General features: G+C 20.7%; 1 protein-coding gene and 2 non-coding genes across 4 annotated transcripts; 1 reads left to right on the top strand and 2 right to left on the bottom strand.

The window, feature by feature from the left end:
• Positions 1-484: 484 nt before the first annotated feature.
• Positions 485-20,258, bottom strand: LOC122503537 (organic cation transporter protein-like). Of its 2 annotated transcripts, none has more exons than XM_043614109.1 (10): positions 20,174-20,258; positions 13,095-13,397; positions 12,663-12,933; positions 9,387-9,645; positions 8,051-8,219; positions 7,700-7,933; positions 4,675-4,889; positions 4,288-4,469; positions 3,916-4,052; positions 485-650 (listed from the first exon to the last, which is right to left on the bottom strand). In XM_043614109.1, the coding sequence occupies exons 2-10, from the start codon at positions 13,235-13,237 to the stop codon at positions 569-571; spliced, it is 1,692 nt and encodes a 563-aa protein (XP_043470044.1). In that variant the 5' UTR covers positions 13,238-13,397; positions 20,174-20,258; the 3' UTR covers positions 485-568. The 2 variants fall into 2 exon arrangements, with proteins under 2 accessions (XP_043470044.1, XP_043470045.1); XM_043614110.1 differs by lacking the exon at positions 20,174-20,258 and adding an exon at positions 18,548-18,620.
• LOC122503599 lies at positions 9,071-9,189 on the bottom strand. The gene has a single exon (XR_006301759.1). It is a non-coding gene; the product is annotated as a 5S ribosomal RNA (ribosomal RNA).
• On the top strand, positions 16,873-17,066 carry LOC122503600. Its single transcript, XR_006301760.1, has one exon. It is a non-coding gene; the product is annotated as a U2 spliceosomal RNA (small nuclear RNA).
• Positions 20,259-20,834: the final 576 nt, after the last annotated feature.

The following is a 20,834-nucleotide window of genomic DNA, read 5'->3' as shown; positions in this document are numbered from 1 at the left end:
CTGCAATGATTAATATTTAATAATGTACTTTTGCACAAGTATCAACATACTTTCTGTTAATATAAAATTATAAACATTTCTAAAAACAAATCTCTTATAAAACACTTTCATTTTTTTAAAATCTAAATTCTAAAACTAACAACTAATTTCAATGAAATGGAATATGTAGATAACCGTTAAAAGCATTAAATTTATTTTTAATTCAATATAAAAAAAAGTATGAAGATGATTGTATAAAAAAAAATGTTTAGTCTTTTTTTCGTAATCGAAATTGCAATAGATATTGCAGCTGAATATTAAAGCTAAAAATGTTATGAAAATTTGATTGATACTTAAGAAAAAAAAAATATATAAAATATCGCTATTTTCGAATACTAATTAAAAAATTAACTACTTATGTTTGTAGAAAATTGAAATTGGCACATACATTTCTTGCATGAATCAAAAACAGTACATACGCTCACTTTCAATATTTTAATACTCAATATTTAATACTAATAATTAAAAATTTAGGAATGTTTCTAAGTACTTTGTTTTTTGCATAACTATAATATAACTATTATTATCATTATGCTATTTTTCCATTTAGATTGTCATCGACACCTTTCTTCGTTGGTGTCAATGATTGTAGAGACACGTTCTTCGTTTGTCTGGAAACAAAGTTTAAACAACATTAAAAGTTTTGGTAAATAGATGTTCAAAAACTTTTCTTTTTTTTAATAAAAGTTTTATTTCCACATTTAATATTTAAGCAGACTGATTATGAAACTAATATCCAAATAGATTTTAAGGTATTAAAATAATATAAAATTTACAAGAAATCTTTATTTGACGCATGATTATTATAAGATAAGCACAGATTTTTATATTCATATTTTTTATTTATATTTTTGTATTTATAATTCTATATTTAAACTTTTATATTTATATTTTTGTATAATTATACTTTTATATTTGTATTTTTGTATTTATACTTTTATATCAATATTATAAATCATATCAATATTATAAATATTATTATATAATCAATATTATATTCTTTTATATCATAAAGAAATTTCCAACAAGCAATGTTTTTATTTAGCCGTGTTAAAAATTTCTTATTTGAAAAAAAATAGTAAAAAAAACTGAAAATACATATAAACTAAAAAAAAGAGACAATGTAGTATTTCAATTTTGAAAAAAGGAAAAAAGAGACTCTATGCGATTAAAAAAGAATTAAAACCACGTTATGAACGTATGGACATTGAAACATTTCAGAAAATTTGAAAATGAGTCAGAAATTTGTCTAGTTTCTCCATTTTTGCAAATTCAAGCAATAATAATGTTCAAAGACTTTTTTTTATTGGATTAATTTAAAAACTCAAAATTTATCATTTTTACTAAATTTAAATAAAATTTCTATTAATTTAAATTAATTGCAAAGGGGTTTGAAATTTTTTTTTTCATAATGATAAACAAAAGAAACATTTTTTCAAAATTTGAAAAAAAATTATGGTTTCTAAGATTATTTAGAAAAATAAAGAAATGAGTTCACAAATAAAAGAATTGAATAATAATAGTATTTTCAGCCTAAAAACAAAGATTTTCTTTTAAAAAAAAATGCTTCGAAATTTATGAAAATCAGTTTTTTCATTTGGCAATTTTTTTTAAGGAAAAATAATTTAATCTTAATTTTAAAAACTCAGTAAAGAGGTAAAGTTGCAATAATTTTAAAGAATAATTAATTATTTCATGAATTATTTATTTTTTATATTTAAATAATTGAATTCTGATAAGAATTGATTTAAAAAAGAATTTTAGTCAAAACTTTAACTTAAATTATTTTAATTTTAATTTTTTTGAAAAAAATTAGGTCTTTGAAAAAAGTAATTAAATTTTTTTTTTTGAAGATATACTTGAATTCCCAAAACTAATTTTTAAAAAACGGAAACAGAAAGAAATTTTGTAAAACTTTATTAAATTAAATTTTATATTTTGAAGAATTTTATTTCTTCAACTTTAAAAATCACCTACAAATATAATTGTATTTTTAAAAATATATACATTAAATTTTATGAATTTACAAAAATTATTCTATTTAAATCATTCAATTCTCGTAGTAGAATTTTAATAGGAATTGATTTAAAAGAAATTTCATTTAGATTTTTTTTTAAATAATTAAATATTTAAAGCGTTATTACAGGAAGTTTAAGAATTTTTAATTTTTAAAAATTGAATTTTAAAAGATTTTTAAATATTAAATTCTTTGGAATTTTGAAAGAAGCAAAAGTATAAAAATATTAAAATTTTTATTTAAAAAAAATTATGAATTATACCTAAATTTTTTGTTAAATTTTTAAAGTTAATAATTTTATTCAAAAACTCGAAAAAAATATAATTGATATGGTTTTAAATTTTCATCCAGTTATGTATTTATATTGATAAAAAAAAATGAAAAAATAAATCACTCTTAATCCAGTATAATCCTGTTTTATTATCAAAAAAAAATTGATTTTGGAAGAATTCCAGTTGCAATTTTTAGAAATAATTAAATTTCAAAAGGTTTTTCATTGGAATTATTTGAAATTTTAATTCATGTGAAAAAATAAGAATAAGTTTTAAAAATTTTGTTCAACAAAAAGTATTGAAGTTTTGAATAAATGTAGTTGAAATTTTTTAAAAACAGTTGTATTTCCAAAAATAATTATAAAAAATTCAAACAATTGAAAATTTTGTTCATTGAAATATATTTTATATTTTAATGAATTTTATTTGTTTACTTTTTAAAATTTATATATTGAAATACAGTCGTATTTTTAAAGAATTCGAATTAAAGATTTGGGAAATCATTTTTTTGTTTTATTTTTTGACCATTGAATTCCTCATAAAAAATTAACTTAAAAATAATTTTGTGAAATATTTAAATTATTTTCTTATATAATTAAAAATATCGGTGTTCCCTCCCCTTAATATTTAACGGAAAAGATTTACTTCCAATTTTAATTTATTCGAATTCTCATCAATTTTTATGAACGCATTTATATTAGACGAATTATAATTTATCTAATTTATTATTTCTTTGAATTAAAATCGATAAGTTTAAAAAACGAAGAACTTAAAAATAATTGAATTTTAATTATTACGAATTTGTTCAACAAAAATCTGTCGGAAAAGAAAATTAATTTGTAGAAATTTTTATTTCTCACAAGTGGTATTTATAGGAATTTTTAGTTTATAAAATTTTCATGTTGTACCATTTTAATATAATTTAAAATTGACACAAGTTTTATATAATCAAACTTATATTCGACAGAATCTCTATTCAAAGAACTTTTATTGGTCCGAATTTCTATTTCTCCGAATTTATCATTAAAATTCTTAAAACACCGAATTATCATTTGACCGAAATTCTAAATGTCCGAACAGACAAATGTCAGAAATATTTCGAATTTTGAAATTTACCAATAAAAAATTATCAAGTAAATTGCGAATGTTAAATTTCAAAAAACACGCAGAAATATTTCTAACAGTTGATGGTTCGGCCATTTGCAAATTCGGTCAAATGATAATTCGGCATTTTAAGAATTCTTTCAAAGAAAAATTCTTGCCATTAAAAATTCGGACAAATGAAGAATTCTTTCAATGAATATGTCAAGTTCTTCAGTTTTTAACTTATCAATTATAATTCAAAGAAATAAAATAAAATAAGTCTATATAATAATTCGTATTACTTACGATATTTTTTATTCCAAAAATCTGTTTCTTAAAAATCAAATTCTAAATTCAACTTCAAAATTAATTATTCGTAAAATTTGAATTGAGTTAATTCTTAATTGGGGTCCAAATGACCCAGTGTGTCAACGGAGGTTTAATAACTGTATTTATCAAAGTATTAGTTTAGAAAATTTTTTAAAAGAAATAGTAAAAACTTACCTTCCGAAATTCTCCCCTTCTTCAATAGTGTCCGGCAATCTTTTATTAAGCGTTTCAGGTAATAACAGTGTTATTAGCCCTGCACATAGAGCTAGTGTCCCATAAAATACATGTGGAAATGGGAACCAAATTTCTCCCTAAAAAAATGTTAATGTTTTTTTGTTATTAATAATTCAATTCAAAATATTAAAAAAAATATTGAAGAAGAAGAAAAAAAGAAAGAAAAAAAATTGAAAATATTGAAATACTTAAAATAATTATAATTAAAAAATTAAATTAATGGTAAAAAGAAATAAAGTACAGAAAAATAGAATAAGATGAAAATGAATAATTATACAAAGAAATTTTTGAAGAACAATGTGAAAAACTCACTAGAAGATTAATTTGTGGTGCGCAAACACCTCCGAGTTTTGCGCACGTTGAACTAACACCAAGACCAATATTTCGAACAACTGTTGGAAATTGTTCGGTTGTAAAAATATAAATAGCACCATATGAGGCCGTAATTGCTAATTTCGACAACATGTAAAATGTAATAGCTAACCAGCCCATATCTGAAAAGTAAATAATGCTATAAATTATGTTTGAAAAATTCCCTTCGTTAAGTGATTTTAAAATTGTAGTCAGTTTGGCTCATTAATTTTTGTCGTCGTTTATTAGTGGGAATTTTTAGTTTATTACAGTTTATTAAGTGGAAAATTTTTAAATAATTGCAATTACGAGACCCGACAGTAAATTTTATGGATAACTGACGATTACCTTTAGGAACAACAGTCATTAGAAGTAGGAAGAATCCTGAGGTAATCATAGAACCACAGAGTATCGCTTTTCTGCCCCACCTGTTTAATGTACACATGAGCAAAATATAAGCGGGTATTTCAACACCCGCCGACATAAAGTAGGTGGCAAATTCATTATCACTAAGTTTCGCTGCACCCCAAGAAAGGCCATAATAAGTCCCACTGTTTATTAACCTGAAAAAATATTTCTTTTCAAACTAAAACCATAAAATTCATAAACCAAAAAATATTATGATGAAATATTTTATGAAAATAGTAGATATTAAAAATCATTGAATTGCGAAAAGTTTTTTAAAATAATTGAATTTTTACAAAGAATTCTATTAAAATTTTTGAGAATAATTGAATGTCTCTGTGGCATTTTATTATTTATGAAAATAATTGAATCCTTTCGAACGATTTTATTAGAATTTTTAAAAATAATTGAATTTGCAAAAATAAATTTAATATTAAAAAAAAATTGAATTCCTGAAAAGCATTTTATTATTTGTGAAAATAATTGAATCATTGCGAACGATTTTATTAGAATTTTTTAAAATAATTGAATTCTTGTCATGAATATTGTTACTTATGAAAATGATTGAATTTTGCAAAGAATTTTATTAAAATGCCTCAAAATAATTGAATTTTCAGGAATAATTTTGTTATTTATGTTAATAATTGAATTCTTTCGAAGAATTATTTATGTAAATAATTGAATTCTAGGGAAGAATTTTATTAAAATCGAAAAGAATAATTGAATTATTTCAAAAAAATTTAATTAAAATTGTATATTAGAAATAATTGAATTCCTCCAAAGAATTAAAAAAAAATTTGTTATTTATGTTAATAATTGAATTCTTTCGAAGAATTATTTATATGTAAATAATTGAATTCTGGGGAAGAATTTTATTAAAATCGAAAAGAATAATTGAATTATTTCAAAAAAATTTAATTAAAATTGTATATTAGAAATAATTGAATTCCTCCAAAGAATTAAAAAAACACATTTTTTTAAATAATTGATTTTTTCGAAGATTAAAATTAAATTTTTAAGAATAATTACATTTTTTTAGCAATTCTTGTAAAATAAATTGTATTAAAAATAATTGAAATCCTGCGATGAATTTTATTATTTAAGAAAATAATTGAATATTTGCTAAGAATTTTATTATTAAATTTTTTTAAAATAATTGAATTCTTGAGAAGAATTTTATTTTTTATGAATATAATTGAATTATTATTGTGAAAAATGTTATCAAAATGTTTAATAAGAATTGAATTTCTGTGAAAAATTTTGTTATTTTTGAAAATAATTGAATTATTCATAAGAATTTTATAATTATTATTTTAAATAATTAATTTTTTCTAATTATAATAAATGTTATGAAAATTGTATTTTAAATAAAATTGAAAAATTGAATTCTTTTAGCTAATTTTATTGCAAATTCTAATTTAAATAATATTGAATTCCTATGAAATTTTTATTACTCATGAAAAAAATTTAATTCCTACGAAGATTTTTACAAAAAATTTTTTAAATAATTGAATTCTATATTTGGAAATTTTATGAAATTAGTAGATATTGAAAATCATTGAATTGCGAAAAGTTTTTAAAAATAATTAAATTTTACAAAGAATTTTATTAAAAATTTTGAGAATAATTGAATGTCTGTATGGCATTTTATTAAATTTTTTTTGAAAATAATTGAATTTCTAAAAAACATTTTATTTTTTATAAAAATAATTGAATTCTTAAGAACGATTTTATTGTAATTTTTTTAAATAATTGAATTTCCAAGACAAAATTTATTACTTTTAAAAATAACTGAATTCTTTCAAAGAATTATTTATGTAAATAATTGAATTCTTAGGAAGAATTTTATTAAAATCTAAAAGAATAATTGAATTATTTCAAAACAATTTAATTAAAATTTTTAAAAAAAAATTGATTTTTTTCGATCAATTTTATTAAAATATTTGAAAAGAATTGAATTCCTGTGAAAGATTCTAACATTTTTGTAATTAATTGAATTCTTCGAAAGAATTTTTAAAAAACATTTTTTTAAATAATTGATTTTGTCCAGGAATTAAATTGAAATTAAATTTTTAAGAATAATTACATTTTTTGATCAATTTCTGTAAAATTGTATTAAAAATAATTGAAATCCAGTGATGAATTTTATTTTTAATTATGAAAATAATTGAATAGTTGCAAAAAATTGTATTAAAATTTTCAAAAATAATTAAATTCCGGAGAAGAATTTTATTTTTTTATGAAAATAATTGAATTATTGCAAAAAATTTTATTAAAATGTTTAAAAAGAATTGAATTTCAGTGAAAAATGTTGTTATTTTTGAAAATAATTGAATTCTCCATAAGAATCTTATAAACATTGTTTTAAATAATTAATTTTTTTGAAATCTAATAAATATAAAAATTTTATTTTAAATAATTGAAATCTTGCGGTGAAAATAATTGAATTTTTCGATTAATTAATTTAAAATAGTATTAAAAATAATTGAAATTCTTCTATGAGTTTTATTAATTATGAAAATAAAATTCTTGCTTAAAATTTTAACAAAAAAAGTTTTAAAAAATTGATTTTTTATAAAAAAAATGTTATTATTAGTGAAAGTAATTGAATTCTTGCTTAGAATTTTATCAAAAATTTTTTTAAAAAATTGATTTTATGAAAATACTAGATATTAAAAATAATCGAGTTTTGAATATTTTTTGAAAGTATTTGAATCTTTTGAAAGAATTTAATTCTGATTTGGTTATTATTTTTAAGAATATTTTTTTGATTTCTAGTATTAGCGAATTTAAAGTAATGGAAATTCTTAAAAAAAAAAAAAACAGAAATAGTAGCTTTTAGTGGCTGAAATCTAAAAAAAGTTCTCAAATAGTATCATAACGTAAAAAAAAGTAGTAAATAGTAGATTTTAGTAGATGAGTGCGAAGCCTGGAATAAAATACCATAATCTGTAAATAAAATACCTACCAGTTGAAACACAGTAGTAAAGTTTTACGTCTTAAATTTGGATATCTTATAAGGTCTAAAGCAGAAGATTTTGCTTCACTGTTTTTTGATTCTGTTTCTTTTTGCGATAAAAGCGCCTCCATTGTATCATCGGAAATATCAACTCCGTTCGCCTTTGCGGCTTTGTGTAATAATGCTTTCGCCTCTTCTTTACGACCTTTTGTCAACAACCATCTACACGATTCAGGAATGAACCTGTTAAAAAAAATTGTTTTCTAAATTACCTCAATAAGAAAGAAAGTCAAATTGTATAAGATTTGTCTTTTCTTTTCTTTTTACTATTAAATTATTAAAAAAAAAATTGACCCTTACCAGTAATATGACAAGAACAATACACTTGGAAGAACAAGGGCTATTTGTAATGTTCTCCAGTCACGGATGAAGTAAGCGAAAATACCAGTCGTAAAATATCCTATTGTGAAAAATAAATTCACTCCAACACCAGCGTAAATTCTTTTTTTTGGTCCAACCATTTCAAGTGCTGAAAAAAAAGAATTTCAGTCATTAAATTTCTAGCATATTTCGATAAATTAAAATTCGATCCAATTTCTTAAATATGTAAATTTGATTGAAGGGTTCTATGAATACAATTTTTAATTAAAAGAAAATAAATTTCGCCTCTAAATTTTCAAGATGTAGCATAATTTCAAAGAAAATGATTTATGCTCCGTAAAAATATGTATTTTCACTTTTCGGCAAATATATAATTTCAAAATATTCTTCTATTCAATGAAAGGTTTGTCACATCTGGTTTGGCTTAGGACGACCAGCTACGAGTCAGTTTTATGATCTTTTCGGTCCCAATTTTTTTTAAATAGATTTTGTTAGACAGCAAAATTTTTGAAAATATTTGACACGAAATGAATATAGAGAAAATTTTATGAAATTTTTAACATTTTCTGAGAAAGTTTCCCAAAAAAAAGGCGTTAAGATAGTCAGTTGCTTTTAAGCATTCATCAGATGCAAACTATAATATTGCTTTTAATCCTAAAGTGTTGTTTATATAAATTTTAAAATTTTAGACAAATTCTTTTTTTTAAACTGTAAATTTTATAAAACAAATGTAATTTTACATCAAACATTAATATTATATTTTAAACAATTTACATAATATGAAAATTTTATTAATCTAAACTAAAATTTATTTATTTAATATAAAAATAATTATCTTTATAAATAAATAAATAAATAAAAATATATTATTTTTATAGTTATATATTATTTATATTTATTTTTTGGTATCAATATAAAAAATAAATAAAGAAAACCAATAAACAACATTTAACAATAAACAAATAAAAACAAGAAATTAAAAGCAAAAAAAAAAAAAAATGTCAACATTACGCGGTATTCCCAAGCGGTCACCCATCCAAGTACTAACCGCGCCCAACGTTGCTTAACTTAAGTGATCGGACGAGAACTTGTTTTTTCAACGTGGAATGAACGTTGACATTTAATGTCTTTTGTTTTCTTCTTTTCCACATTATTAGGAAATAGTGTCTTCAATAGAATCAGTAAATAGTAAATTTAATAAAATTTTAATAAGAAGAGTAAAATAAAAATTCACTTTAACTAAATTAGTATAGATTATGATAATTTTTTTTTTTTTTTTTTTTTTTTTGAAGTATTGAATAGGATTTTTTCTTACCAATCACGTAAGTAACGATGAAAACGCCACTGGCTGTCGAACCAAGAATTGCTCTAAAAACAACAAATGTGGCATAATTTGGTGCTAAACCGACTATGGTTCCTGAGATTAATTGAATAATTAAACAAATTACAAAAATTGGTTTACGTCCGAATTTGTCAGACAAGAAACCAAAAGTCATTGAGCCAATCATTACTCCTACCATGAAGATCGAGTCTCCTGTTGATATCCACCAGGAAGAATCGCATACCATGTTCCACTAGAAGCAAATTTTCTTTTTAAATAGTATATAAAATAAAATCGTAATTAAAAAAAAAAATTTAAATAGTATATTAAATAAAATCTTAATTATATTAATTAATAAAATTCACGACATGTAAAAACAAAGAAAGGATTTTTAGACAATTTTTAAAAATGCTAATTTTATTCAAGGTACATTGTTCTGGTGACAATAAATGGCTCAAATCGATAAACAAAATTGCATTTTTGTACTATCTTTTTGACCTAGATTTATTAGTTCGTTGCACAAAAAAATATATATAGGAATGTTAGGTAATCAGTAATTAACGACAAATTGCGATTTGTTATCAATATAAATATTTACACCAAGTCGATGACTGGAATATTGATAATATAATTATTTTCAAATCGGCCTGAGGTATAATTATTATTCATCAAAATATCGAAATTTCTTAAAGTTATTAAATCAAAAAAAAAAAAAAGAAATTTCGATTTTTTTCTAAGAAATGTACAAGAATATCAAATTTTTTTTTCGAATTTCCTGAACCAATTACTGTCAGCAGAAAAAAAATAAATTTCAACTGAAAAACAATCATTATTTGACAGTATTATCATCAGTCTTACGAAATTTGTTGTTTCGAATTAATATTTAACGGAAAAGATATATATTTTGATATATAATTTACTAGAATTTTTGTTTCGAATTAGAATTTGCATAAAAAATATAGACTTATTTTATTTCTTTGAATTATAATTGATAAGTTAAAAACTGAAGAACTTGAAAATAAGTAAATTTTAATTATTACGAATTTCTAACAAAAAAAAATCTATCGGGATATAATGTATAGAATTTTTTATTTATAAATTATATTTATAAGAATTTTTAGGTTATAGACTTTATAAATTAATAAATTTCAGCACTATTATTTAAAATAACTTAAATTTAGCAGAAATAAAAATTTCTACAAATTAATTTTCTTTTCCGAAATATTTTTGTTGAACATAAATTCGTAATATTTAAAATTCAATTATTTTTAAGTTCTTCGTTTTTTAAATTTATCATCGATTATAATTCAAAGAAATAATAAATCAGATAAATTATAATTCGTCTAATATAAATGCGTTCATAAAAATTGATGAGAATTCGAATAAATTAAAATTAGAAGTTAATCTTTTCCGTTAAATATTAAGGGGAGGGCATACGGATATTTTTAATTATATAAGAAAATAATTTAAATATTTCACAAAATTATTTTTAAGTTAATTTTTTTTTGAGGAATTCAATGGTAAAAAATAAAATAAAAGATTATTTTCCAAATTTTTCATTAGAACTCTTAAAAAATACGACTGTATTTAAATATAATTTTTAAAAAGTAAGAAAATAAAATTCATTAAAATATAAACATTATTTCAAGACAAAATTATCAATTTGTTTCAATTTTTAAAATTTTTAAGTGAAATTATTTTAAATCATTTCCTATCAGAATTCAACTGCAAGAATTGAATTATTTAAATTATTAAACAAAAATTTTAAATGAATTATTTAAATTAAAAAATTATTTAAATAGGTATATAAATTATTTATAGACTTTCGATTTTGTAAGAATTTCAAAATTTTTTCTAATATTAATACAATTTAACAGAAATTGCTCAAAAAATGTAATTATCATTAAAAATTTAATTTCAATTCCTCGAAAAAATCAATTATTATTTAAAGAAATTTTTTTTAAATTCTTTGGAAGAATTCAATTATTTGGAAAAATATTAGAAATATTTAACAGAAATTAAATTATTTTCAAATATTTTAATAAAATTGATCGAAAGAAATCAATTATTTTAAATAAAATTTTAATTGAAATTTGTTAAAATAATTAAATTATTCTTTCAGGTTTTAATAAAATTCTTCCCAAGAATTCAATTATTTACATAAATAATTCTTTGAAAGAATTCAATTATTAAAAATAAATAACAAAATTATTCCTGAAAATTCAATTATTTTTAGGCATTGTAATAAAATTCTTTGCAAAATTCAATTATTTTCATAAATAACAATATTCATTACAAGAAATCAATTATTTTTAAAAGCAATACCTACATTTCTTCTTGAAAATTGAATGATTTTTAAAAATTCTAATAAATCGTTCGCAAGAATTCAATTATTGTCAAGAATTTTAATAGAATTCTTTGTAAAATTAAATTATTTTTAAAAACTTTTCGCAATTCAATGATTTTCAATATCTACTATTTTCATGAAATTTCCAAACAGAATTCAATTCTTTTCATGAAGAAGAAAAATTCTCGGGAATTCAATTAATTAAATTAGAATTTGCATAAAATTAGTGGAAGGAATTCAATTATTTAATATAAAATTTTCATTTTTATTATATTTAAAATTAATATATTATTTTAAACAGTGTTTATAAAATTGTTATAAAAAATTCAATTATTTGCAAAAATAACAAAATTTTTCACAGAAATTCATTTCTTTTTAAACATTTTAATAAAATTTTTCGCAATAATTCAGTTATTTTCATAAATAATAAAATTCTTCCCAGGAATTCAATTATTTAAAAATTTTTATAAAATTTTTCGCTATAATTCAATTATTTTTATAAATATTTAAATTCTGTCATGAATAATAAAATTCGTTGCAGGATTTCAATTTATTAGCATAGGATAAGAAAAAAGTAAATATATTTGATGAAAATTATTAAAAAGTCAGGAAAATAAAAAATATAGAATGGAATTTTTGTCAGTTTTGTGAAGTGTCTAAAACGAGTTTTTTTAGTGTCATCAAGATTAATTTTTCGACAGCTACTGTTTAACTACTTTTTTAGAAAATAATTGTCGAGTGCAAAGTCTGAATGAGGAAAAATAATGTAAATAAAAATTGTTTTAAATAAATGCAAAAAAAAAAAAGACAAAGAATCGGAACAAATTTTAGTCCAATGTCATAATTTTGTATTTTTTATATTAAAACAGATAAAATAAATTTTTTCTGTTGATCATAATTAAAATGCATTAAAAATATGTTACCTTAGTGGCGACTGTACTCGAATATCTCATTTTATCAAAAACATATGTTTCGCAATTTTTTTCATTCCACGTCTTAGTACTATTAGCGGCTATTAAATAATATTCTTCTAAATTCGTCACATTCGGAGGAACTGGTATATCATAAAAATGACACTGGGAGGGCCTTTCCTTTTTCGTTGTTGTTGCTGAATGTTTTGGAAGAAATGCATCAATATAACCGTCTGGTAATTGATATTCTGCATTTGTTGAATTCTCCAAAGGCAAAAGACACCTAGAATTGTAATATATATATTTCTTAAAAATATTTAGTCCAATTCACAAAAATTTTAATAAAAATTAAATACAATGAATAGAAAAATAATTTTTAAAAAAATGGAAAATTCAGAAAAAAATCGAAAGGCAGTAAAAGAATAAAAATTATAAAAAATTTACCTGAAATTTGGAGTTGTTTCAAGAAAAACACCAGACATTTTGTGAATAGCGCAAAAAATTGCGGGAATACATAATATAAAATATGTTTTACGTTGATAGCGACCAAATTCGCCCATTAAAATAAGGACATCGTCGTAGGCCATTTTTTTCCGATTTTATAAATATTTTCTCGATTTTCTATTTTTGACCAGATTTGATGAAAAAAGTTTCGTGAAGGAAAATTTTTTTTTCTTTTAAAACAATAATAATTATTTTGCTAATATCTTTTTTTTCCTGAACCATAGAACTTTCCACCTTTGTTACCTGAAACAAGAAAAAAAAGTCAATTTTAATTCAATTTTTTTTTCTTTTTTAATTTAGTAACAATAATTGAATTTATGGAAAAAAATTGTTCCTTTTCCTAAAAAATTAAAAAAACAATTAATAATTATACCGCGTTTCTTTATAATTTTTCTTTATAACGACAAATTTGTGTTTAATTTGTTAACCCCAGCAGATTATCTCACATTTGTCAATCAATAAACTTCATTAATTAAAAGATTAGAGATTATTTTTGTCAGATTATACAATTTAATCATCGTGTCATAATATAATTACAATGTCTAGTCTCCCTTTAAGCTTTCTGTTTATTTATTTTTTACTATACGTTAAAAACTTTTGTATTTCACCGAATAATAAAATTAAAAAAAAACCGATGACTTTTTTCTATGATTACAAAAATTACGAAATAAATTAAAGAAAAATTATTATTAAAGAGACAGTGTTAAAAATACAAAATTGAATTTTAATAAAATCACTATTGCAAATTAAAAAATAAAAAAAAAAAAAAAAAAAAATTCTCTATTGCAAATTAAAACTAAATTTTAGGGGAAAAAATTGTTGTTAATTTCAAAATGTTAAAAAATTACCTAAAATTGGAAAAAAATATTTTTGTTTAAAAAAAAAAATTTGAGTTAAAAAAAATTTTTGTGTATGAATAATACTTATTACTCAAAGTGGAAAAAAATAGTGTAAAAATAATTTTTGTTTTATAATAATAAAATGTTAAAGGTAAAAGAAATTGAATGTCCCGATCGGACGATATTGAATTTAAAAGAACAATCGCTTTGTAAATTGAAACTAATTGTATTTACTGTCGTTTTGAAACTTTCAATGATAAGAAATATAATTCAACCTTGCCGAGAATGCAAAGATTTTTTTTAAAACTTCAACTATTATACAAATGTTTAATAACAATAGAAATTTTTGTTTGCAATGAATTTCTGATTTCACTATTTTTAGTTTTCACTATTTTTACCGGAAGTCATTTAAAGAGTATCAATTTTGTTTATGTTAAAAAAAAAGTTAGAAAATTAAAGAAAAAATTAGGTAATATTTAATAACAAAATTTTTATTTGAGTTTTTTTAAGTTCCACTATTTTTTCACAATTTTTTTGGAAAAGGGAACTCAACTTTTTCAGAAATGTTGATTTTAATTTAAGTTTGAAAATTAGAAAAAAAAGAAAGAAAATTACCACTGAAACCAAGAGAAATATTTTAATAAAATTTTTACTTCCTACTCACTTTATCACTTAGCAAAGTAAAATGAAAAATATTTTATTTTTATAATTACACTTTAATTACTTATTTTAGAACACAAAAAATTTTTTTTTTTAATTACTTTTATATTATAAAATGGTACAAAAAAAAATTACTGAATACGAAGAAATTATAACGAAGAGAAGATGAAACTTCTTGATTCCATTCAACGAGAAGACTACTTGCAACGATTTAGCAAAAAGTTATGCGATTGGTGATTTTACAGTGGTTCTATATTCCCCCCTTTTCTTCCTGTCCACATTGAGAAAAAAGACTTTAAATTAAAATATGAATTTAAACCATATATACACATTATTTTTTATTCTTTTTAAAATTGACACGTTCGTCTCATATAAAACTTACGATTTTTCGTTACAAAACTCCCTTAGTAGCAATAACAATAATAATTAAAAATAAAACATTAAAAGAATCAAATATTTAAATAACTTTTGAATGCGTTAAATATATTTTTCATATTATTTAAGAAATCCTTTTTTTAAAACATGTCCAGGCTTCGCACTTATTTACTAAAATTTACTATTTACTACTTTTTTTTACGTTATGATACTATTTGGGAAATTTTTTTAGATTTCAGCCACTAAAAGCTAATATTTCTGTTTTTTTGAGAATTCCCACTACTTAAAATTCGCTAATACTAGAAATCAAAAAACTATTCTCAAAAATTATAAATAAATTCTTTAAAACGATTCAATTATTTTCAAAAAATATTGGAAATTCAATTATTTTCAATATCTAGTATTTTTATAAAATTTCGCAAAAGAATTCAATTATTTTTAAAAAATTGATAAAATTCATCCAAAATTCAATTATTTTCAGAAATAATAAAATTTCCACAGGAATTCAATTAATTTAGAATAACTTTTTCAAAAAAATTTCGAAAAAATCAATTTTTTAAAAAAATTTTTGATAAAATTCTAAGCAAGAATTCAATTATTTTCATAAATAATAAAACTCATAGAAGAATTTCAATTATTTTTAATACTATTTTAAATTAATTAAGCGAAAAATTTAATTATTTTCACAAAATTTCAATTATTTAAAATAAAATTTTTATGTTTATTAGATTTCAAAAAAAAGAATTATTTAAAACAATGTTTATAAGATTCTTATGGAGAATTCAATTATTTTAAAAAATAACAACATTTTTCACTGAAATTCAATTCTTTTTAAACATTTTAATAAAATTTTTTGCAATAATTCAATTATTTTCATAAAAAATAAAATTCTTCTTAGGAATTCAATTATTTTTGAAAATTTTAATACAATTCTTTGCAACTATTCAATTATTTTCATAAATAAAAATAAAATTCATCACTGGTTTTCAATTATTTTTAATACAATTTTACAGGAATTGCTCAAAAAATGTAATTATTCTTAAGAATTTAATTTCAATTTAATTCCTCGACAAAATCAATTATTTAAAAAAGTGTTTTTTAAAAATTCTTTCGAAGAATTCAATTAATTACAAAAGTATTAGAATTTTTTACAGGAATTTAATTCTTTTCAAATATTTTAATAAAATTGATCGAAAGAAATCAATTCTTTTTAATAAAATTTTAATTAAATTTTTTTGAAATAATTCAATTATTCTTCTAGATTTTAATAAAATTCTTCCTAAGAATTCAATTATTTACATAAATGATTCTTCGAAAGAATTCAATTATTTTTAAAAGTAATACATTTTTTTTGGAAATTCAATTATTTAAAAAATTCCAATAAATTCGTTCTTAAGAATTCAATTATTTTCATTAATAATAAAACGTTTTTTAGAAATTCAATTATTTTCAAAAAAATTTAATAAAATACCATACAGACATTCTATATTAAAAATAGTTTTTCGTTTCTCTACCTCCTTTTTTTTTTTTTTTTTTTTTGTTAATTTATTTAGAATGGCGCACGTACATTCTCAAAGAATACACTATTCAACAATTCGTTATAATACATTAATATTCTGCAAATTTTGCAGTTTTAAAAATATTTAGTGTAGGTATTTAGTGTTCATAAAAAAATTGCATTTTAAAAAATTTGGTCATACTGCGATCGAACTATCCGCTGCATGCATTTTGCATTAGGGAGGGGAAATAGTGCGATCGAATTAAGCTAGGGGCGCAGAGACGACTTTCTCGCAGTTAACATCACGCTTAAAAAGTATATAAGGAGCTGAAAAATCATTCTCAATATCGCTTCGAGGCCTATGGCTAAGATCAAAGTGTAGTATCTGTTCTTATCAGCTTGATATCTGATACGCTCTCCATTGGAGAGTCAGAATATCGAATTGATTTTTTAAAACCGGCGAAGATTTTTTGGGGCTTGCTCCAGCTTTGTCATGGGTTAACTCTGCCTTGCATTACCGCAGAGATTGGCCTAACAAATTAGTTGCCAAAAATAAACAATCCGGGGTAATCATTTTTTTGAAAAAAATGAGTCAGTACAATTTTGACTGAAAAAATGGATTTTTACAACTTTTTAATACTAAACATTTGTTTAGTAAAAAAAAAACATTGTTTTTCTTTTTTTTAATACAAAAAATACTTTCTACAAAATTAAGTACAGATCTGAAAATCTACAATCTCTTTTTTAAATAAAAAAAAAATTCAAAAAGGGTCAAAATATTTCTGCCCTATTTTATTTTATGACCATTGAATTCCTAAAAAATAGTATAAATACAATTCTATGGAATATTGAAATTATTTTCTTGATATATTCTAAGTTAATATTAGTTAATATTTTCAATATTTATTATAAAGAAAACAATGAATAAAATAATAAATACAATTATTTTTCGAATTTTATTAATTTTATAAATTGTAAATTTTACAATAATTTTTCATACTTAAAAATTTTTATGAATTTAATTCTTTTATGAAGAAATAAATCGAATGATCATCATACGATATTTAAAGACATCAGACCACCGCAAGCATGCAATTAAAAATCCATTTTTAAATGTATCGCCTGATTCTTACGATTACAATAAATTGCCTAGAGGAGACAAATAATATAAAATAAATTGTCTAATGTCAACTAAACAGTTGTAAAAGAAGCACAACTCATAATTTTCGAAATTTAATAAAGAATTAAGAAAATAATAAATGAAATAATCACAATTATTATACTTATAATTTATAATCTTTTCATAAATATACAATTTTTAAAAAAATACGATGAAAATTCATTAACATTTTTTTTATACAAAAAGATCTATTTTCCTTTTCTTTAACATTAAAATCAGACAAAAAAAATACTTTATTTAGATTCAGAAAAAAATGTTTAAGAAATAAAAAAAAACTATAGGCAAAATTTTATATACCGTTATCAAATCAACTTGAGATTATATATACGATGAACGATTGACAATAAATTGGTATTTATTAACATACTCAATAAGTGTAGTGACTATAAATTGATATGGTTTTAATATTCATGAGGAATACGCATCATTGTCAAGTTAAAGAAAATATTTTTTGACCCCCTTGAATTTTCTTCCACGTATTTCAATATTTTCAATACACACTCAAATAATGTTTATAATTTATAAACTATATTTATTTATATTTATTATCGAGACAAGCCCTTTCGTATTTCGTAACTTTACCTACGTCACACTGACATTTGAAGTACTTAAAAAAATTTCCTCGCATGAATTAAAAAATTGAAAATTAGCAAATATAAAATTAATTACATCATTTATAGGATAAAACAACAAATAAATGTTTAACATTTAATTACGAACCTAATTGAAAGTTAATTAATTAATTAACTATTTAATCTTTACCAGTGTATAATTAAAGGATTAATTAACAATAATATGCTGATAATAAATAAAGTATATTATATATTTATATAATACATACTTATTCACGCCTCAAAATGTCGCGTTGCTTTCATAAGATTGGCGATAGATTAACTGATCTTAAAATATTACACTTTGGAACTGATTGATAGAAAAATTCTTGATACGCATCTTTAGGAAAATTTCTATTAATTCGTTGTGTGTAAAAAGAATTTCCAACATTTTATATTTAAAAAAAACTATGCATGGAAATTATTTCTACAGCGAATTAATAATTACTAATAGTAATAATATTAATCAATTATTTAACAAAATTTTTATACAATTCTTCACAATAATTCAATTACTTTTACTAATGATAATATTTTTCATGGAAATACAATTAAAAAAAAAAAATGTTCGATAAAATTCTATACAAGAATTCAATTATTTTAAAATAAAATTTTCATAATATTTATAAATAAATTTATAATTCATAATATTTATTATAGTTCGAAAAAATTAATATTATTTTAAACAATGTTTATAAAATTGTTATGAATTATTCAATTATTTTCAAAAATAACAAAATTTTTCACAGAAATTCAATTTTTTTTTTTAAATTTGAATAAAAGTTTTCGCAATAGTAATTCAATTATTTTCATAAATAATAAATTTCTTCTCAGGAATTCAATTATTTTTAAAAAATTTTAATAAAATTCTTAGCAAATATTCAATTATTTTCTTAAATAATAAAATTCATCGCACGATTTCAATTATTTTTAATACAATTTTACAGGAATTGCACAAAAAGTGTAATTATTCTTAAAAATTTAATTTCAATTTCTCGAAAAAATCAATGATTGAAAAATTTTTTTTTTAAATTCTTTGGAAGAATTCAATTATTTACGAAAATACTAGAATTTTTCACAGGAATTCAATTGTTTTCAAATATTTTAATAAAATTTATTGCTCGAAAGAAATTAATTATTTTTAATACAATTTTAATTAAATTTTTTTGATACAATTCAATTATTCTTTTGGATTTGAATAAAATTCTTGGCAAGAATTCAATTATTTTTATAAATATATTTAAATTCGTTTATGAACAATAAAATTCGTTGCAGGAATTTAATTTATTAACAGAATAAAAAATAAATATTTTTGATGAAAATTTGGAAAAAATTAGGAAAATAAAATATAGAATAGAATATTTTTGTCAGTTTTGTGAAGTGTCTAAAATGAGTTTTTTTTATTGTCAAGTTTAATTTTTCGATAGGTACTTTTTTAATATTAATTAATTGGGGGGCGAAAGTCTGTTATTATTAAATATGAATGTAAATAAAATTAATTAATTAATAAAATAAATATTTATTATAGTAAAAATAAATTATCAATATAAATTTATTATTAATACAACTTTATAATTAATCATTATTAACAATTTAAAAACCAAAGCTTCAGTGATATTTTTTTCATAATTTGCCATTTATTTTCCCTACATGGCAAAGAATTGAGTTTTTGAACAAAGTTGTTAGTAATTAGAAGATAATATTTACAGTTGACTTTTTAGTAAACAAGCGATATTATAATAGACGCTTAATTATTATAACAATGTTTGTTAAACATAATTATCTAAGACATGCAATTATAAATTTAAAAGCTATAATTATATTATAGAACTGATTAGTTTGTACATTAATATTACCTATATGTGGCATTCCACCTCAAGTGATCCGGGTCCAAATTTGAAATGTTTGGGATCAGGTTAAAAGTTTGCACAAACAGTAGTCCTATTAGATACAATTAAAAATACCAAATATTATTAATTTATTTAAACAAAACCTTGAAAATTTCAATTAAAAAATAAAATTTTATTTTCTTATCAAATGGACATTTTTTATTTTAAATTTTTTTCATAAAGGTAAGGTTTTTTCCTAAAAAAATGTTTTAGGTCAAAACGTGAGACAAGAACTTTTAACTGGTCAAAATAAACATATATTGTTTATAACAATTGAAATAAATTATTTTATGCTTTATTAATTATCAGGTGGTCATATTGGATCAATTTGAATTGATTTAGATCATGTGCAGCAACGAAGTAAGAAAATAAACGTCATTTTTAAAAAAAGTGTATTAATTTGTTAACTTTGATTAAAAAAAAAAAAATTATAAACAATTAAAATCCCCAAAATCGGCCTCGAAGGATGACTTAAGAATTTATTCCCCTTTAATTTAAGACAAAGAACACTGAAATCGGTTAAAAATTGTAAGCTGTAGACATTTTTTAATAGTAAATTGTAAAAAAAATTCCACTGTGGGCCGGTGCATTGCAGAAGTAAATGCTTAATTTGACCAGTTAAAAATTC

Source organism: Leptopilina heterotoma, unplaced genomic scaffold (assembly GCF_015476425.1).
Source record: "Leptopilina heterotoma isolate Lh14 unplaced genomic scaffold, ASM1547642v1 Lhet_264, whole genome shotgun sequence".
Lineage (NCBI taxonomy): Eukaryota > Metazoa > Arthropoda > Insecta > Hymenoptera > Figitidae > Leptopilina > Leptopilina heterotoma.
Note: the sequence above shows the minus strand (reverse complement) of the source record. Positions and strands in the feature narration are given on the sequence as shown.

Bases quoted from the DNA above. Each gene is read 5' to 3' on its own strand.
- LOC122503537 (XM_043614109.1), bottom strand. From the start codon at position 13,237: ATGGCCTACGACGATGTCCTTATTTTAATGGGCGAATTTGGTCGCTAT. The intron at 12,934-13,094 runs GTAAATTTTTTA...TTACAATTCTAG, and splicing joins GAAACAACTCCAAATTTCAG to GTGTCTTTTGCCTTTGGAGA. The intron at 7,934-8,050 runs GTAAGGGTCAAT...TTTTTTTAACAG, and splicing joins TTGTTCTTGTCATATTACTG to GTTCATTCCTGAATCGTGTA.